Source organism: Trachypithecus francoisi, unplaced genomic scaffold (genome assembly GCF_009764315.1).
Source record: "Trachypithecus francoisi isolate TF-2019V2 unplaced genomic scaffold, Tfra_2.0 Contig01531, whole genome shotgun sequence".
NCBI classification, from domain to species: Eukaryota; Metazoa; Chordata; class Mammalia; order Primates; family Cercopithecidae; genus Trachypithecus; species Trachypithecus francoisi.
In genome coordinates, this window is record NW_022681437.1 from 594634 (window position 1) to 616835 (window position 22202).

General features: G+C 35.6%; 1 protein-coding gene across 1 annotated transcript in view; it reads right to left on the reverse strand.

The window, feature by feature from the left end:
- LOC117062667 (protocadherin-11 X-linked-like) overlaps positions 1–22202 on the reverse strand; it is a gene marked incomplete at its 3' end in the record, with an annotated part of 529838 nt that overhangs the window by 486713 nt on the left and 20923 nt on the right. The window contains 1 exon segment of the mRNA XM_033176447.1: positions 2039–4531. Within this exon segment, the coding sequence (XP_033032338.1) occupies positions 2039–4531 (2493 nt within the window).

The following is a 22202-nucleotide window of genomic DNA, read 5'->3' on the forward strand; positions in this document are numbered from 1 at the left end:
CAATAACTGATTCTCATTAGCATTTACTTTTTTGTATTTTGCCTAATTCTTATGTTTCGGAAAATGTCTCTTAGTTATATAATATAGAATGCATCATGGAAAATGGTTTATTATTTTTATTGACTTTTCAGGATCACAAAATATTTTTAAAAAACAAAAAGGTGAGGATATTTGAAAAATACTTCAATTTTTTGTTCTTCATCCATGCCCTCCTTACCATGTGCTCAGAAACTCAAGTAAAATTAGTCTATCTCATAAAACATCTCTGTGCCTTCAAAAAGCACTGAAACCAGAACTTGCTCTATTAATTAACTTCAATCTATTAAAAATGATGATCTACATATGTAATTCACAAACCCACTCTTTGTATACTTCTTAAAGAAAGTCACAAATTAAACCCAGGAAAAAATGTTATTATACCCAAACCACGTAGTGTTATTCATAAAAGATACTTTTATGTTGAGAAACGTATGCAATAAGCAGAATAGCAATAAGAACTGGAAAATGAGAGTGCCCTTTTTAATGGTTAAATATAAACAAAAACACACCCTGTGGAGATGTTTGACATCTATTACATTTGTTGCCCATCCCAGATCCACTAACTATGTAAAATATGGGATTCATCTGAACTGTAGAAATAACGACTGCAGCGTAAATTCATTTAAAGTCTAACAGAAGCTCTCTATACAAACACTAAGGTTCTAGTCTACCTTTTGAAACAGCATTTAATTTGTGTACCTATTATAACAAAAATGCACCCACGTCTGAATTAGTACCTTACGTTCACTAATGACCTCCATCGTTAAATCCATTTCCAAAGTTATGGTAAATTATTTGTATTGTTATCTTGAATGTAGTAGACTTCTTTAATATCTCAAACATTTGGTGAAAGAAAATCAGTTTTGATTTTCACATTGCTACCATTTTGTTAAGCCTGAATAGGTGTTCAAAAGACTTTATTCCCTGAAACTAAGATTAATACTCTTTTAAGAGTTAACACAGACAAAATAATAAACTCAACATGTAGCATGACTTCAAGAGAAAAAAAAGTGGGTAAATTCCATTGCTTGTCTTTTTAAAGGGAATAATTATATTTAAATCATTTAATATTTATGAGTTTCTGGATAAATTTGTATTCATTTCTCCATGGAACGCTGATAAAAGGCACTGGATAAACTCTTGCTTTCATAAATGTATTGGGTTTTAAGTTATTGTGCACAGATTTCTTGGGTCTTAACATGCTCACATTTTTATTTGTGCCCATGAGAGAAACCAAACATTTTATTTTCCAAAAGTGATTATCTTTGAAGAATGTCTTCTGAAGGGCTCAACATACCTTGCATAAATATGCAAATATTTAAATAGCTATCTAAAGTAGAGACCTCATATATATTTCATTCTCTGGCTTAAAGATGAGAATGAGTAGGCTCTCATTTTTCTAATCCCATTCTTGTTACATTGTGTGACTGTAGATTTGATGCACCAAAATAATTTTGAGTTCCTAATCTGAAAATGACACTTTTCTTTGTGAGAACCTGAAGGTCTGGTAGAGTGTGGAGGGAGTATCTTGGTGCTGAATTTCTGTGAACAGCCACAGATTTTCCCAAGTGAAGCTAGAATTCTCAACATCATTAGTATTTAGAGCTATTTATCAGATTCTGAAAAGCTTTACTGTGATGTATCTAGCCCAGACTATTCTGATCCTCATGCACACAATGGTACTGAGGACAGTGCTACAACCCTTTGTGTTGAAGTTTTTTCAACGTATTCTCTAGCAAGAATTGTCATACTGCCATCTACAGACAAAACTGCCCCTACTATAATTATCATTCTGCATCCAATTTTCCTAAATCAGTAGTTATTTTGTTCTCATCTTCTACCAAACTTAAATGAATTCATATATCTATTTGGATACATCTGTAGAATATAATTGTTTTGATCCCTCTTTGAAGTCAATAGATTTTGTAAAATTCTACATCAACTGAAAATAATAATAAAAAATAGTTAGAAAGTTATGTTAGAAACTTGGATTACCTACCGGTCTGGCGTGTACAGACACAGGTGCCTCGAAGGTTGTCACTGGATAGCCGCTGTCAGAAACGCTGTAGGGATCTGAACTGCTTGAGGAACACTTGGAGATAGAATCACAGGCCACAAAGGTGTTATCAAGAGGCAGTTCTTGGATGATGTGGTGCTTCGAATTCAGGGGAGTTTCAGGCTGAATCTGGAAGGCAGGCTGTGGAGAGGCAGATTTGTAGTGTCGGGCCAAATCAGGGCTGTCGGGCTTGAAAGTAGTAGGTGTAGTTACCCAATTGTACTTGCCCATGGTTTGCTCTTCTAGATCAATAGGAAGTTCTAGTGTGATGCTGTTTCCATCATTGTCAACATCATCTGCCTTAGTTTCTTCAATAGTGACAAAGTTAAGCAGCAGGTTCTTAGGGGACTGCTTCTTCTTCTTTTTCTTTTTCTTCATCATTATCATCTGCCTGTTTTCTGGGTTTGGGGTAGCCCATTCAGAATTCTGCTTGTTTTTCTGAGCAGCCTTAAGGTGTGGTGCCTGGCGACATCTTACTACAGCAGTGATGAAAATAACTACAACGACAGTTATGGTGCCAGCAACAACTGCAACCAGGATCTTGACATAGTCACTAGTTGGTGAGGATGCATCAGCTATCTCAGTATTTGGGGTCACTGGTGCTTCACTGCTTTTGTGTACCAGTTCATTAATCAGTGTAGCATTGGTCACTGACTCATTCACAAACAGATTGACAGTTACAACACTGAAGAGAGAATCAGGTTGTCCTAAGTCATTAGCTTTGACCAACACTCTGTGTAAACCAAGGTCTGTAACATCACATTTCTCCTTCATTATTATGTTGCCTGTTGTTTGGTTGATTTCAAACAGATCTCTTGTGTTTCCTCCTACAATGCTATAATGAACCTCTGCATTCATGCCAGTGTCATTGTCAACAGCAATTACCTGAAAGACCACTGTGCCTGGATCAGTAGATGGTAGAACCAATTCATAAGAGTAGTTGGAAGGAGGGACAATGAAAACTGGTTTGTTGTCATTGACATCAACCACATTTATGGTTACTTTGGCACTTGAAGAACGTGATACTCTACCACCATCCTCAGCCTTTACATAGAAAGTGTAAGATTCTTGTTTTTCTCTATCAAATGAAATATTTGGTCGGATGACACCAGTTTGTGAATCAATGGTGAAGTCATCATTCTCGTCTAAAATGGAGAGAGTAACTGCAGAATTCTCTCCATAATCAGGATCAGTTACAGTGATCAGTCCCACTGTACCATGTCTTGGAAGGTTTTCTGGGACATAGAAGTTGTATTCATTGTGAGTGAAAACTGGGCTGTTGTCATTCTGATCAATAACACTTACAAAGACTGTGACATTGCTGGTTAAGGGTGGCACCCCGTTATCTTTTGCCAGAACTGTGAATAAATACTTTTCCTCTTTTTCTCTATCTAGTTTCTTCACTACAGTCAGCATGCCTGTACGACGATCCAGGCTGAACTCAGGTGGAGCATCAGGGCCTAGCAGGAAACTGATCTCAGCATTAGGCCCACTGTCTGCATCCGTTGCACTTACTTTCGTCAACTGGACGCCAGGAGAGTTATTCTCAGGAATAGAAACAGTTACTAAAGACTGGGTGAAAACTGGAGCATTGTCATTTTCATCTTTCACTTTGATGAAGAGCATTGCTGACTGATTCAAAGGAGGTTTGCCAGCATCTGCAGCCAGTAATTTAATGGCATATTCTTTTGTGGACTCGTAGTCAAGATATGCTGCTGTCTCCAGGAGGAACTGATTACTGAATACTGGCCTTAATCTGAAAGGGATTTCATGATCTGTGAAGCATGTCACCCTGCCATTATGGTCTGCATCCTTATCTGTCACAGTTATGAGAGCAATTTTGGTGTTGAGTGAAGCATTTTCTGAAAGAACAACTGTGTCATTGATTGTATTGACGATGTATCTTATGTCAATGGATGGGACATTATCATTGACATCTGTAACATTTACCAGCACCATTGCTCTTGCTGGCACCAATCCACCATCACTTGCCAAAACCAGTAACTTGTGGTTTGGTGTTTCTTCCCTATCCAGTGGTTCTTTGATTGTGATAAGTCCAGTGGTGGTGTTGAGGTGAAATAATCTTTTGGCAATGTTGGAGACTAGATTGCTGAAAGAGAAGTGGATCCTGGCATTTTCACCTATGTCAGCATCTGTGGCATGGAGCTGTGTCACTGAAGTGCCTACGGGAGCATTTTCTGGTATACTGACTTCAATCTCCGTCTCCTTAAATACTGGGTGGTTGTCATTTGTATCAGTAACACTTACTTGCAAAATAGCAGTACTGGATCTTTGAGGAAAGCCACCATCTTCAACCTTTACTTTCATCACGTAGGTATCTTTCTCTTCCCTATCTAACTCCTTTTGAACTATCAGTTGTGGCATCTTGTCTCCTTCTGGTGTTTCAATGACATCGAGGCCAAAAATGTTTTGACCCTGGAAAACATGCAGTGAAACAGAATTAACTTATGTTCATATAAATTAATATATTAGTATTAATAGGAATAATAAAATATAATTTAACTTATGTTAACTTATCTAATGAGAACAATTTTTAGTTTCTTGAAGCCACATAAAATAGTGGGATCAGTTCAGAAATAGGTGCCAGAAGACTTGAGTTCTAAATCTCAACTCTGCCTATAACAAATGTTGTGACTACAAGCAAGGTACTTTACTTTTCTTGATATTTGCAAAATTAGAGAACTGTGCTAGAAGATGTTCTGGGAAAGGGATGCTTCAGATTGTAGCATTTTATGGTAATAAATGTAACTCATTTATGTGAGCTATTTACGTTTTTTAAAATTATGTGAACTATTTCAGTTTTTAAAAATTAATTAATTAATTTTTTATTTCATTTTTCCGTAAGTTATTGGGGTTCACGTGGTATTTGGTTACATGAGTAAATTCTTTAGTGGTGATTTGTGAGATTTCGGTGCCCCCATCACTGGAGCAATTTACACTGCACCATATTTGTGGTCTTTTATTCCTTGTCACCTTCCCTCTCTTCCCCCCATGTCCCCAATGTCCATCGTATCATTCTTATGCCTTTGCGCCCTCATAACTTAGCTCCCATATATCAGTGAGAACAGACAATGTTTGGTTTTCAAACTATTTAAGTTTGCAAAGGAAAAAAGTATATAGAATTTTAAAAAGAATCGTCACTAAATTTTTGCAAGATAAATGAAGCCATAAGTGAATTATCCAAGATTATTCCAAATGAATTAAAATATTTTTTACTGTAGATTTCAGTTGTCTAAGATGCTTTTTCAGTACCAAAGTAAGCACCGAAATAAAAATATTCTTCCAAGACAACATCATAAGTATCATATATAATAAATACAGCTAAAACCTTTAGCAGATGGAAAAAAATACATAAACTCTAGTTAAAATATAAACTTGTACAAAATACACAGAATTTCAATATTTCCCATAGGAACACACAATTAAAATGAAATTATCTCACAGATTAACAACGCAATGCTATTTTCTTACTTTTTTTTTTTTTTTTTTTTTTTTTTTTTACCATGCAAGCACAATGAATTAACATTCACAGATCAAAACCTCAAATTGAAAAAGATAGCTTGGGATAGGACCTATTTTCAATTCATGCCCATGAAGTCACAGTATGGGAATATTTAAAAAACAGTTCCCTCAGCAGGGCACAGTGGCTCACGCTTGTAATTCCAGCACTTTGGGAGGCCAAGGAGGGTAGATCATGATGAGGTCAGGAGATACAGACCATCCTGACTAACACGGTGAAACCCCGTCTCTACTAAAAAAATACAAAAAAATATTAGCCGGGTGTGGTGGTGGGTACCTGTGGTCCCAGCTGCTCAGGAGGCTGAGGCTGAGGCCAGGAGAATGCCATGAACCCAGGAGGCAGAGCTTGCAGTGAGCCGAGATCGCGCCACTGCACTCCAGCCTGGGCGACAGAGTGAGACTCCCTCTCAAAAAATAAAAAAATAAAAATCCCCTCCCTGAACTACAATAAGATGATCCTTACACACAAATGTAGTGATCTTGCCAGCTCACTGAGGAGAAATGAGAGAGGAGGATTTCTGTCCAGTGTTACTTGCAGCATTATGACAGAGATGAATGAGATAGAAAGGTACTGGAGGGTATGAAGAAAAGATCGGAAGAGGACTTTAAGATTCCTATTCATGGGTGATATATATATATGCGCATATATATATGTATATACACACACATATGTACAGCTAAATAATTTTTAATTCTCTATTACATTTTTAACATAAATGTTGTGGACACGCGGCATGGATTGGCTACTGATCTCTCATTTATGTGCTGTGTCATAAAAGAACAGGATAAGACCTGAGGTTATAGTTTTGTCATACCACTGTCTAAAACAAGATCCTAAAAATTAGAACCTAATAAATAATACCAGGTTTTCAGAGACTGCTAGAATATATGATCAGCTTATACATTTCAATCACATTATCTTTAAAAAATTTACCTGTCTTATAATTGCCTATATATAGTCTTACACAATATACAAATGCATCTAATTTTTTCCTCTTATGAATTACTTGAAGATATTTCTGCAAACTTTCAGATTTTGGGGGGGGTGCTGAGATTCATTTATACTTTTATTTAAATGCAGTGCCATAATATATCTTTGTGGAGGAATAAAATGTTTATTACAAAATTTAAGATGACATTTCAGAAATATTAATTAAAATCATTAGCTTTCTCCAATGTGTTTTTAAAATAAATTCACGTGAGCTAACCAAAATGTATTGGTTATTTTGTTTTTAATTCATACAATAAATGTGAGCATTCTATTACTATTTTACTCAGAGCAACAATCAACCTGGCTTTTCCTTGATTATATAGTAAGAAAAAATATTTCCATGTTATATGTATTTACAGTTGAAAATTAGCAAGCAAAATCTATTATTTCATATACTGCATTTAAAAAAAAAAAAGAATTTCATGACAACAACATTGAATGTAAGTAAATACCATAACATACTATTATAATTTGATCTAAACAAACTTAGTGATTTATGATAATTTAATTTTTGTAATGATATTCCAAAAGGTTTTTAGGAAGGTTAAAATCCAAAATGTCTATTTATGGGTAGAAAAAAATAGTTTCTAAATTGTCCTTCATAAAATCCATGGCACTTAATACTATTCTTTTAATCCTTGACATTCCAATACTGAGTGGCTAATAAGGTCAGAGCATTCTCCTAGATGCCAGGGTTATGGTAGTGAATGAACATATTTTACTAATGTGATAAAAGGTAAGTTCTAGCTAAGGTGAAAGAAAAATCAATAACTATGGATTTAATGATGGTATTGATACTAACGGATTTACATTAAGAGAATAACTACATTTTTCATGAGAGCTATATCGGGAAATTATAAGTTATTATTAGATGTTGCATAAACAGAAACAAAGATAGTATAGCATAAACAGAGCAAGTAAAATGTTCCAAAGTTCTTAAGTTTCGGAGCCAATTATCCAATTTATGAATACAATACATCTGGGAAAACGAATTGTGTCAGTTTTAATTTTAAAATTCATGTATTTATGTTTGTGTATTTCTTGTTTGTATATTTAGTTTTTAGTTTTATGTGTTTGTCTGAATTTTGAGTTGGCCTTTGCTTTCCAAAGCAAATTAAGGCAAGCTTGTGTCAGATGAAAAATCCAAGATCAGCATACTCACTGTCTTTTAATTACCTTATGTGAAATGGCAATAATCTTAAAAATATATTTTTCTAATTCTCAAGGTGATAATGAAATGTACATATTAGTTAATGGATAATGTCACCATTGCTCTTCTGTCTTCCACAACTACTCTGTTCAATATGATGGTAATTAGCCCCAATGGAGCATTTAAATTTAGATTTAAATTAAATGAATTAGATTAATTTAAAAAATCAGTTCCTACTTGCACTAGCCATATTTTAAGTTCTCAACAGCTCCATGTGGCTAGTAGCTACTATGCTGGACACTGAAGATGTAGAACATTTTCATTATTGCACAAATTCTATTGAACTGTACTATCTTAAGACATCATATTTTTCTTTTAAAAAAAATCTATGATTATCCAGGTGATTGCATGCATAACCCCCATTTTTCCAGATTTTTAGAGTTCTACAAAGACATGCTGAGCAAACATATTTAAACTCAATATTATCTATTATCCACGGAATTTGAACAGGAGTTGCCCACAGGTTAAGACATAGATAATTTTTCAACAAAATTTTGGTGAGACATCTAAGTTGATGTCAAAGTGTAGTACCAACATGAGCTTACTATTATTACTGAATGATGATTCCAGGGCTGTTTTCTGTTCAATCTCCTTCAGGAATAAAGAATGACTAACACATGAATCCAACGTAAGTGCTACCCCAAATGTAGTTAGTTCAACTGAGCTCACATCCACATGAGCAATTAAAACACGGAAGCCTTTTGCCATATGTTTGACCATGACAAGAGGACAATGAGAAAAATGAAAAAGAAGATAAGATGTATGGCTCCTTAATTCATCATCTCCCTATCTTTATCATAGACACATACTTATATACAAAAAAGTTAAGAGTTTGGGAGAATTGACCTGCACTATCCTGAATTCCAAATCCACTTAAAATTATTTATTTTTGTGTATAGGGGCAAACTCTCTATGTGTATATCTCTAGGTAATTTACGTAAGCCTTCTTATACTAAAGAATGTGAGTGTAGGGTAATATGGCATGAAGCTTTGTTTAAATGTATAATCTCTAAAGATATAGCACCTAGCATATGTGAACACATTCAGAAAACATTTGTTAGATAAATAAATGCATTAATTAAAATAGTGGTTCTTATCCTAAAAGATAAAAGAAGAAGAGCAGAATTTGGTTGTTCTTAATTCTCAGTCTGTATAGGCACAGAAATACTCTATAACTGTTGACTTGTGTTTTTTTTTTTTTTTGTCTTTTATTTTAATAAAACTGTCCAGAAAACAATTTCAAAATTATTTCCTGAAACAACTACTTCTTTTCTGTTCAAAAATGTAATAAAAGCCAAAGTGTCAATTGCTAGTAAAATTTTACAACCTAGTTGTAAAACTTGATTTTCAGAATAAATTATGACAAATACTAAGTGTTGTATGTAGCCAGTATATTATTGAAAAAATACAAAATCCTACATCTGTCATACACAGATACATGTGATCAACAAAGAAAACAAAAATCAGGGAAGAAGATAATATACATGAACTGCAAGCAAGAATCATTTACACATGATATGTTGATTTTTGGATTCTAATATCTGAAATGGCATTGATCTCTAGTATACAAAAGTGCCAATTCAGGGTGAGGTCATGAAAAATTTATGGACTTTCTAATAACCTCATCCTAATAACCTTCATTTGTGAGTGATATTTCTTCCTAAATTCAAAAATAAGCTTTAGGATTGCAAACGCAAGACAAAAACTGCTGAAATAAGCAAGATAAAGCCCTTCTGAGACTTTAATTCTTTGTGGAGATTTGTAAAATCAAAAAAGAGAAAGTTGATGTTAGATGTGAAACTTGCAAGAGAAATATTTTTTTTCTTTTAAAAAATTGATAAAGGATATTCATTGCCAAATAAAGAGCCATATAGTTTGCCTATTGTCCTGGGAAAGAATTAATGAGACAAGTGTAGAAAACATTTTTGACATATGTATGTGCAAGACACCACTTCATTGCCTATTGGAATGCAATAAATAACACAGCACTTTTAGAGCTATAAATCTGGTACAGTTGCCCAGAAAATGCATACAGTGCCAGTAAGTACTAAAAATAGTTCCAAAGAGATCTAGTTCTAAAACTGATTAAAAGCCATTTACTCTTTAGATCGAGGAATGCTGGTGGAAAGACTAAAAATTTATTTATTTCAGACTTTCACCACTGCTTGATTTATCAATGACTAATCTGATATTTAATTTTTTTTATCACTTTTCTCTTAATATTACTGATACTTCTTTGGGCCACAGGAATGCAAGAACATAGATTCAAATAGATAACACTACAATAAAATGGCTATTTTAGAAAACATTAAGGAAATACTTTAATACATATTAAATATTATCAATACAGATATAATAGGTATTATCATAAATTCACTTTCATTCCACTAAAAATTTCTTGGTTTGCTATAGGCTGTCTAAAACTATTAGGGGTTTAGATATTCAATACGGTGGTGCCACTTAGAGTCTATGCACTACTTCTAGAACATTTATTTCAGAATTCATTTGTAGCCTTGTCAAGGGAAATACAATAAAAAATGGATTAAAATAAAATGTCCCAAGCTGTTAGTCACATATCTGCCGATAACCCTAAGGTCACCAAGTCCCTCGCTACTTTAAGGTCATACTAAGGAAAGGAGAGTGTTGTGTAAGAAAACATGATCTCTCTTTGAGTAAGAAAACATCATCTCTCTTTGGGTAAGAAAACACTATCTCTCATTGGAAGAAATAAGTTTACATTAAAATATTAATAATAGTATTGTTAATTTTGATAAAGCCACATACAAGGCTTTACATGTATTCTTTTTTTCCACTAGGACTTAGCAAAACCTATTTTGTAGAACAGTACTATTCATAGCATGTGGTTCTTTTGTTTTAATGTTAGTACAAAGAATAGAAATTTCTGCTATTGATTTTTTTTCCTCTATTTTGTCAGATTTCAAAATTAAGAAGAGTCTTTGTTTTTCCCTTTTGACAAAAGAGTAGGCACTCAGGAAGGTTCTTGAAAATGATAGAATTTTTGTACTAAGTTCTGTTTGAATGTGTACTTCCCCCAACTTTGTTTTTATAAAAAATATATAATAAATACCATTTCATTTTTTCTGGCCTTGTGTTCACTATCACTACTCTGGTTCCTCCATCTGAGGGAACAAACAAATGATTATATTATGTTATTTGGAATATGTACTCAGATCAAAATGTCTTGAAGTGTTAATCTAAATTTACAATGTTTTAAACTGGAACAAAGGAGATTTAATTGAAGATATTAGGGTTGTTATATCCATGAGGACAGTGAAGCAAATCTATTTTTCAGGTCTCCATTTTTTTAGTCTATTCTTCCCTTGATTTTGAAAAGTCAGCTTTTGGCTTTCAGAAATAAAGGAAAATCTTAAACATATGACTTAATGTGAAGTATAGAAATGAAACACAAGACATAATCGATTAATTCTGTAAACATCCTAGGAGGAACCAATCATTTTTTACTAGCATGCATAATAATTCAGAATTCTCTTTTTTACTTGTTTCATTTGCTTGTGCTCACACGTGAACTTGTATTCTCTGTCTCGCTCTTTGACTCTATCTCTGCCTCGCTTCAGTTTTTAAAACCTGCAATGGCTAAGCATGCCTTATACTATAGCAAAACTCTTTAATATTTTGCAAATGTTTAAAATACAAATTGTCCTTGACCCAGAGATTTCATTTATTTGAAAATATTTCCTTTTAAAGACTGTATTTCAAACATGTAATTTTAATCACTAAATGCTTTTAATTGGGAAGATATGCAATACAAATGAAATGCCACTCCTAATTGTTGCTAATCAGCTCTTTTTAGCAGCTGCTCTCTTGTGCTTAAGTTAGATGAGCTGTATTCATAACAAAAATACAGTATATTCAACCACTGAATACTAGTACTAGAACAGACTTCAGATATCATCTAGCCTTACTTCTCCTCTTATGAAAAGGACACTAAGACACAGTAACATTAGGTGACTTGCCCATGATCACACGGTTTATTGCAGAGCCAGATTTGAGAATCAAGTCTCTTAGTTTTTAGTTCAATGATTTTTTCACTGAAGCATGGTTACTTCTCAAAAGGGAAGTCCTTTTGATGCTGGCAAGAACTTTGTACTCTGGAGAGCTCTCAGTGTGAGAAACTCATCAGGTAATTACTGCCCAAAAAGAGTAAAAGCAAAACAAAAACTGCTGTGTTTTCTGATCCCAGAATATTGAGCTACTGATAAAAAGATTTCTTCCCTGCGCCCTTCAAAACTACCACCCCTAAAAGTAATGTTTATTGAAAAAAGAAACCAAAGAAATACCATCTAAAATTTTAAGAGTACATAAATAAATACAATTTTAACTTGTCAATTTAAGAATATGAATAAATATTAAGAGTGCTATTATTTCTATGTATAAATTGAGTCAGATTCTCAAAATAAAATTCACCATTACTATTCTTCAATAGCGGGCATAAAGTATTTTACATTTCTTAGAAGATTTTCTTAAAAATTTCTTGTAAAAAGGTCCTTTAAGAACATTCTAAGAAAAGTCCAAAAGCTTTTTATGTTGCAGATGTACTTTATCTGAACTATTGTTTTAAAGAAGCTGGGTAACGATCTAGTGATAAATTTTAATGAAAATTCGTGATTAGGTTAAACTTTAAAAAAATCAGTAATCAAAAATGAAAATATGATCTTTCACTAATAGACACTGCTGTAAACCTAACTGATTGCTTATTAATATCAGGAAAATAATAAAACTAAAGTTGCCTCTGGTTCATTGTATGTCAGAGAAAACCTCAGGTAAAGGAAGTCAGTACATAATACAACTTCAAGAAGGGAAAATAGTGCCAAAAATTTAAGGTCATATGAAGGTGTTTTACCTTTTAAGTCTCAGGGCTTCTTGAGTGCTTCTAACTCTGATTGGTTCTATCTTCTAAATTGCTAAAAGATCTCAACCAATTTCTTTTGGATCTACTATCATCACAGTCCAGAAATCTCCTTTTCTCCAAAAGAAGATTTCAGTTTCTATGTCACACGAGAAGGCCATTTCTTCTGTGTCTCATGGCCTCTGACTACTGATTAAAAGGATGTCATAATAAACATGGTGGCAAATTTTGGTGAGAGAAGTTTGATAAATGACAAATTTGTCCATGGATCACATTCTTTTGGAAATGGGTAAGCACTGTAAGAATAGTTCATATCTTTTGCTCTTTAATGCAAATAGAGTTTCAAATTGGCAGTAACTAGTCAGAGATGGGTCATTCTAATCAAGTCCTTGGTGACTAATTGGAAGTCATTAATGCTATCTATAGTGGGTGAATGACAGAATCTTGTGGCAGATTTTTGTTGTTATTTTTGGTCACTAAAACATTGGTCACATATAGAATGAAAGTCCCACATTTCTCAGTGACCTGGTTTTTGAGAAGTAGGATGTAGCCCAAGTAGAATCAAACCTCCACAGGTGGGGTGGAGAAGCTGAACGATGGCATGGGAGAGGCAGCAAATTTGGGTCTTTTTTCCCTTGAACATTTCAAATACATCAAAAAAATTTTTTCCCAGTGGAGGTGAAGGACTGGGAATCATAGACATGTCTTTTTTTTTTATAAATCTGGATTTTAACTAAAATGCATATTCTTCTTTGTTGGAGGTAAGACTAGTAAAGGAATGGGGAGTATGGGATAGTTGCGAAATGCATCTGGGATAAGTGATAACTGAAGTAAAAAGAGAAAAGTTTAGGGCAGAAAATATGAGGCCATACACAGAGGGGCTAAAGAAAGCTTCAGGTAAGTCCATTCATAAGGTCTATCCTGTTGGCCCTGACCCCATGGGATATATCTGGAGATGTTAAAAGGACCTTACCTCTGACTCATACTTTCCTGCTTTAATTTAGGGGGAGGCAGAATTCATTGCCATTTGTCTTAATAGTTTCTGATTCTGTGTTTAGAAGAAAGTACCACATCTTCTGAGATGATTTCTGACTCTTCATTACTTCTGACTCATCTTAAAACAACTCATTGATAGGACAAATGCTGCCAGTTTTCTGTAAGTATAACTACTGTTTATATATTTAGGGATTCTTTACCTACTCAAATTTACTAGAAGTATTTAATATTTCTAGTTAAAATACTATGCCCCATGGCAACGAAGTTAGGAGTGATTTAAGTTATGTTTGGAATAAAGTTGAATTAAGAGAAACAATGATATTTTTGTACTACTAGTGATTTTTTTCTTCAAGTGCAGTGAATATAACACACTTTAATCAGGGCATCGATACAACATAGTCTCTAACCTCCATCCAGAGATTAATAATATGTATGAAATTACACCAAAATTAATTAAAATGATGTACTGGAAGTCAGAAACAGTATTTTATGGCACAACATTCAGCAACTATGTAAGTCATTGGAATAACTAAAATTTCCATTCGTAACCAGTTAACCAGTTCTTTACAGACCTAGCAAGTGACAAGCTTAAAGACACTGGTCCCAGTTTTGCTCAATGAAACACAGACATTTTTAAAGACTGATAGCAGTTTAGATAAAAATGATTATGGGTGTTTGGTCGAAAATATTTTTTCATATGCCACAATACTAAAAAAAACAAAAAAAAAATACCATAATGAAAGACAGAGCAAGATGGCAGAATAGAAGTTTCCATTGATCATCCTCACCACAAGGACACAAATTTAACATCTATCTACAAAGAAAAAACACTTTCATAGGAATGAAAAAATCAGGTGAGCACTCATAGTACTTAGTTTGAACTTCATACCCCAAAAGAGGCACTGAAGAGATTAAAAAAATTTTTTTAAAAGTTGAATCACCGAAGCCACTTCTCCTCCCCCGACTGCTGCAGTGGCCTCATGGTACAGAGAGTTTCTCTGGGCACTGGGGGAGGAAGAATACAGCAATTGTGAGCCATTGAACTCAGTGCTGTTCTGTTAGAGCAGAAACAAATACCAGACCAAACGCAGCTGACAATCACCCACAGAGGGGGCATTTAAACCAGCCCTATTCTTGTGGGGAACCACTGATCCAGTGGTCCAAATTTGAATTCTCACAAACCTTTCCACCAAGGGCCAAAGTGCTCTAGGTCTCTAAGTAAACTTAAAAGGCAGTCTAGACCATAAGGACTACAACTCTTAGGCAAGGCCTAAGGCAGAACTGGGCATAGGACAGTGGACTGGGGTGGCATGCAGCATACTGAGACACCAGCTGGGGAAGCGTCCCCTGTCCCCTAACCCAAGGCTGTGCACTTCATGGATCCAAAAGAGAAACCTTCCTTCCACTTAGGGAAAGGAGAGGGAAGAATGGGGACGTCTCTCTCTTACATCCCGGATACCAGCTCAGCCACAGCAGGATAAGGCACTGCATAGAGTCATGAGGCCCCCATACCAGGCCCTAGCTCCCAGATGACATTTCTAGACAGTTGGCTTCAGGTATCAGCATGGCAACAGGGGAGCAGAGCACCAAGTGGGCTTTTGGAGTCCTCAATTCCAGGACACGACTCCTGGGTAGCATTTCTGGACCTGTGCTAGAACAGAGGGGAGCCCATTATCCTGAAGGGTGAGTTCCATGCCAGGCAGCAATCACCACAAGCTGACTTAAGAGCTATATCATTGATTCTTTGAAATGTGTAGACATCTAATTAACCATGTGCTTTATAGTTACCTTGCTTTTACTATTCTCATTTTTTTAAGTTCAGAGTTTTTTTTTAATAAACTGATTTGTTATGAAAAACATTTAAAAAAAAAAAAAAAAAGAGCCTTTGGGTCTTAAGGGAATATCAGCAGTAGTTTGGCAGGACTCCTTGTGGCCTGGGGGTGGCTACAGGGTGAGGCTTCTCTGCCTTTGGAAAGTAGAGGGAAGTGAGGGAAGGATTGCATGTTGTGGTTTGAGTGCCAGCTCAGTCACAGTACAATAGAACGCCAGGGAGACTTCTAAGGTTTTTGACTGTAGTCTCTTACTTCCAGATGGCACCTCTGTACCCACCTGGGCCCAGAGAGACCTTGTTACCCTGAACTGAAGGACAAAGACCTGGCTGGCTTTGCCACTGGCTGATCATAGAGTCCCAGGTCCTTGAACAAACATTGAAAGTAGCCAGAAAGTGGCTATAGCAGGCCTTGGGTGAGACCCAGTGCTGAGCTGGCTTTAGGTCTGACCAGGCACAGTCATAGTGGTGAAAGCCACCGTGGTGCTTGTGTTACCATACTCCCAACCTTAGGTGGCTCAGAACAGAGAGGGACTCTGTTTGAGAAAAAATAAAGGAACAGAACAACAGTCTCTGCTTGGTAACACAGAGAATTCCCTTGGATCTTGTCCAAACCATTGAGGTGGTGCCTCTGTGAGTATGCAAGAACCACAGTGTTAGTGGGCTTGGAGTGTACCCTAAAGCATATACAGCTTAGATCACAACACCAAAGTCCTTTCAAATACCTGGAAAGCATTCCCAAAATGGATGAGTATAAATAATTCCAGACAGTGAAGAGTACAATAAATACCTAACTCTTCAACGCCTAAACACTGAAGAACATCTATTAGCACTAACACCATCCAGGAAAACGTGATCACACCAAATGAACTAAATAAGTCACCCAGGACAAACCCTAGATAAAGAGATATGTAACCTTTCAAACAGAATTCAAAATAGCTGTGTTGAAGAAACTCAAAGAAATTCAAGATAATGTGGAGAAGGAATTCAAACTTCTATCAGAGAAATTTAACAAAGAGATTGAAATAACTAAAAAGAATCAAGCAGAAATTCTGAAGTTAAATAATGCAATAGATATACTGAAGAATGTGTCAGAGTCTTTTCATGGCAGAATGAATCTAGCAAAAGAAAAAGTTAGTGAGCTTGAAGACAGGGTATTTGAAAATACACAGAGGAGACGAAAGAATAAAGAATAAAAAACAACGAAGCATGCCCACAGGATCTAAGAAATATTAGTAGCCTCAAACGGGCAAATCTGAAAGACTGGTCTTAAAGAGGAGGTAGAGAAAGAGATAGAGGTAGAACGTTTTTCAAAAGAATAATAACAGAGAACTTTCCAAACCGAGAAATATGTATCAATATCAAAGTAAAAGGAAGTTATAGAACACCAAGCAGATTTAATGCAAAGAAGACTACCTCAGGTAATAAATAATTAAACTCCTAAAGATCAATGATATAGAAAGGATCCTAAAGACAGCAAGAGAGGGAAAATAGACACACATACACAGTGGAGCTCCAATACATCTGGAAGCAGACTTCTCAGTGTAAATCTTACAGATCAGAAGAGAGTGGCATGACATATGTAAAGTGCTGAAGGAAAATAAACTTTTACCTTAAAATTGTATATCTGGTGAAAATATCCTTCAAATATGAAGGAGAAAGAAAGATTTCCCCAGACAAAAGATGAGACATTTCATCAACACAAGATCTGCCCTACAAGAAATGCTAAAGGGAGTACTTCAAATAGAAAGAAAAAGACATTAATGAGCAATAAGTAATCACCTGGAGGTACAAAAGTCACTGGTAATAGCAAGTACACAGGAAAACATAGAATATTATAGCACTGTAACTGTAATGTGTAAACTACTCTTATCCTAAGTAGAAAGAATAAACAATGAACCAATCAAAAGTAATAACTACAACCACTTTTCAAGACATAGTACATAAGATATATATAGAAACAACAAAAAGTTAAAAAGCTTAGGGATCAAGTTAAGGTGTAGAATTTTTATTAGTTTTCTTTTTGATTGTCGGTCTGTTTACGCAAACAATGTTAAGCTATTATCAGCTTAAAATACTGTGTTATAAGATGGTATTTGCAAGCCTCAAAATAACCTCAAACCAAAAAACATAAAATGAAAACACAAAAAATGACAAGCAAGAGACTAAAACATATCACCACAGAAAACCTCCTTCACTAGAGGAAGACAGGAAGGACAGAAAGAAGGAAGAGAAGACCACAAAACAACCAGGAAATAAATTTTAAAATGGCAAGGGTAAGTCTTTACTTATCAATATTATTCAATGTAAATGAACTCAAATATTCAATTAAAAGACAAAGACTGGCTAAATGGATGATAAAATGAGAACCAGTGATCTGTTGCATATGAGAAACACATTTCACTTATGAAGACACACATAGATTGAAAATTAAAAAAACAGAAAAAGATATTCCATGCCAATGGAAAACAAAAAAGAGCAGGAGTAGCTATACTTATATCAAACAGAGTAAATTTGAAGACAAAAGCAATTAAGAAGAGAGAAAGAAAGTCAGCATATAATGATAAAGGTGTTAATTCAGTCAGAGGATATAACAATTTTAAATATATGCACCTAACACTGGAGCTCCTGGATATATAAAGAAAATATTATTAGAGCTAAAGAGAGATTGTCCCAAGTACAATAATAGCTAGAGACTTAAATGCCCCAATTTTTAGCACTGGACAGATCTTCCCAACAGAAAATCAACAAAGAAACATCAGACTTAATCCGCACTACACACCACATGGATCTAATAGATATTTACAGAACATTACATCCAACAGCTGCAGAATACACACTCTTTTCCTCAGCATACGGATCATTCTCAAGGACAGACCATATGTTAGGTAACAAAGCAAGTTTTAAAACATTCAAAAAATTGAAATAACATCAAGCATCATTTCTAAGCACAATAGAATAAACCTAGAAATCAATAAAGAGAGAAATTTTGGAAACTATACAAATACATGGAAATTAAATAATATGCTGCTGAATGATCAGTGGGTCAATAAAGAAATAGAGAGGTAAACTGAAACGTTTCTTGCAACAAGTAATAAAGAAAACACAGCATACCAAAACCTATGGGATAGAGCAAAAGCAGTACCAAGGGGGAAGTGTATAGCTATTAGTGCCTGCATCAAAAAAGAGGAAAACCTTCAAAAAAAAAAATCTAACAATTCATCTTAAATAAGTTGAAAAGCAAGAACAAGCTAAACCCAAAATTAGTAGAAGGAAATAAATAATAAATATTAGAGTAGAATAAAATGAAATTGAAATGAAAACAAAAAAAGATTAAAGAAACAAAAAGCTGCTTTTTTAAATAGTTAAACAAAATTGACAAACAGCCAGACGAACTAAGAAAAAACAGAGAAGATATAAATAAATAAAATCAGAAATGAAAAAATGAGACATTACAACTGACATTGCAGAAATTCAAAGGTTCATTAGTGGCTACTATCAGCAACTATATGCCAATAAATTGGAAAATCTAGAACAAAATAGACAAATTCCTAGACACATAGAACCAACCAGGATTTCACCAGGAGGAAATTCAAATCCTCAACAGGCCAATAACTAGTAATGAGATCAAAGCTGTAATAAAAAAGTCTCTCAGTATAGAAAAGCCTGGAACCCAATGGCTTTACTGCTGAATATTACCAAACATTCAAACAAGAACTAATACCAATCCTACTGAAACTATTGCAAAAAATAGAGGAGAGAATATTTCCAGACTCATTCTATGAGACAAACATTACCCAGACACCAAAACCAGACTACGACACATCAAAAAAAGAAAACTGGGTGGTGGCAGGGCCAAGATGAGTGGCGGTGGGGCCAAGACAGCTGATTAGATGCAGGTGTGGTTGGCAGCTCCCACCAAGAAGAACAAAAAAAGCTAGCGCATCCTGCACCATCAACTAAGGTAACCAGGTTCTCACATTGGGATTGACTAGGTGGTTGATGCAACCCATGGAGAGAGAAAAGCATGGTGGAGTGAAGGCCCACCTGCTAGTTGCACAGGGCAAGGGGAGTTCCTACCCTCAGCCAAGGGAGGGGGCGATTGTGCTACCCTGCTCAGGAAATCATGTTTTTTCAACTTATCTGTGCAACCCAGGGACTAGGAGATCCCTTTGTGAGCCTATGCCACCAGGGCTTTGGGTCCCAACCACAGAACTGTGCAGAATCTCAGCAGCTGCTCGGCTTGCACCCAGCGGCAGCGGGCTGGAGACTAAGATGACCAGGTTCCTGGGGGGAGGTGCGGCAACCATCCCTGTGGCTCCAAGCAGCCATTTTCTGCTGCCAGTGCCAGACAGACTGGAAGGTTTCGACTGGGAGGAATTCTCCACAGTGCAGCACAGTGGTTGTGACAGACTGTGTCCAGATTGCTTCTTTAGCAGAGAGCCAAATCATGAATGAACTCCAATTCAAAACTGCTATAAAGAGAATCAAATACCTAGGAATTCAGCTAACAAGGGAAATGAAGGACCTCTTCAAGAAGAACTACAAATGACTGCTCAAGGAAATCAAAGAGGACACAAACAAATGGAAAAATATACCATGCTCATGGATAGGAATAGTCAATATTGTCAAAATGTCCACACTGCCCAAAGTGATTTATAGAGATGCTATTCCCATTAAACTACCATTGGAATTCTTCACATAATTAGAAAAAAAATTATTTTAAAATTCATATAGAATCAAAAAAGAGATTATATACCCAAGAAAATTCTAAGCAAAAACAACAAAGCTGGAGGCATCATACTACCTGACATCAAACTATCCTACAGTGCTACATTAACCAAAATAGCACGATACTGCTATAAAAACAGACACATAGACAAATGCAACAGAATAGAGAACTCAGAAATAAGACAGCACACCTACAATCATCTGATATTTGACAAACCTGTAAAAGAAACAACAACAACAAGCAATGGGGAAAGGGTTCCTTTTTTTAATAAATGGTGCTGGGAGAACTGGCTAGCCATATGCAGAAAATTGAAATTGGACCCCTTCCTTACACCTTATATCAAAATTAACTCGATAGATGAATGACTTAAATGTAAAACCTAAAACTATAAAAACCCTAGAAGGAAATCTAGGCAATACCATTCAGGAAATAGGCAAGGGCAAAGATTTCATGGTGAAAATGTCAAATGCAACTGAAACAAAAGCAAAAATTGACAAATGGGATATAATTAAACTAAAGAGCTTCTGCACAGCAAAAGAAACAATCATCAGAGTGAACAAACAACCTACAGAATGGGAGAAAATTTTTGTAATCTATCCCTGTGATAAAGGTCTCATATAAAGAATCTATAAGGAAATTAAACAAATTTACAAGAAAAAAACATTAAAAAGTGGGCTAAGGACATGAACAGACAATTCTCAAAAGAAGATATACATGCGACCAACAAACATATGGAAACAAAGCTCAACATCACTGATCACTAGAGAAATGTAAATCCAAATCACAATGAGATACTATCTCAGGACAGTCAGAATGATGACTATTAAAATGTCCACAAAATACAGATTCTGGCCAGGCTGTAGAGAAATAGAAATGCTTTTACACTGTTGTTGTAAACTGTGGGTTCATTAAACCTCTTTTTCTTTATAAATTACCCAGTCTCGGGTATGTCTGTACTAGCTGGGTGAGAATGGACTGATTCAGTAAACTGGTACCAGTAGAGTGGGGTGCTGCTGTAAAGATACCCCAAAATTTGGAAATGACTTTGCAACTGAGTAACAGGCACAGACTGGAACAGTTTGGAGGGATCTGGAGAAAACAAGAAGATGTGGGAAAGTTTGGAACTTCCTAGAGACTTGTTGAATGGCTTTGACCAAAATGCTGATAGTGAAATGGACCATGAAGTCCAGGCTGAGGTGGTCTCAGATGGAGATGAGGAACTTGTTGGGAACTGGAGCAAAGGTGATTCTTGCTATGTTTTAGTGAAGAGACTGGCGGCATTTTGTCCCTGCCCTAGAGATATGTGGAACCTTGAATTTGAGAGAGATGATTTAGGGTATCTGGCAGAAGAAATTTCTAAGCAGCAAAGTGTTCAAGAAATGACTTGGGTACTGTTAAAAGCATTCAGTGTTATGTATTCACTACAATATGGTTTGGAACTTACGAAATTTGTGTTTAAAAGGAAAGCAGAGCATAAAAGTTTGGAAAAATTGCAGCCTGACAATGTGATCGAAAAGAGAAACCCATTTTCTGAGAAGAAATTCAAGCTGACTGCAAAAGTGTGCATAAGCAACAAGGAGCCAAATATCAATCAAGAAGACAATGGGGAAAATGACTCCAGGACACGTCAGTAGTCTTCATGGCAGCCTCTCCCATCACAAGTTGGGAGGCCTAGGAGAAAAAAAAATTGTTTCATGAGCTGGGACCAGGGCCTTGCTGCTTTGTGCAGTTTGGGGACTTGATGACCTACATCTCAGCCACAGCTAAAAGTGTCTGATGTAGAGCTCAGGCTGTTGCTTCAGAGGGTGGAAGCCCCAAGCCTTGGTGGCTTATATGTGGTGTTGGGCATGAGGGTGAACAGAAGTCAAGAACTGAGGTTTGGGAATCTCCACCAATATTTCAGAGGATATATGGAAACAACT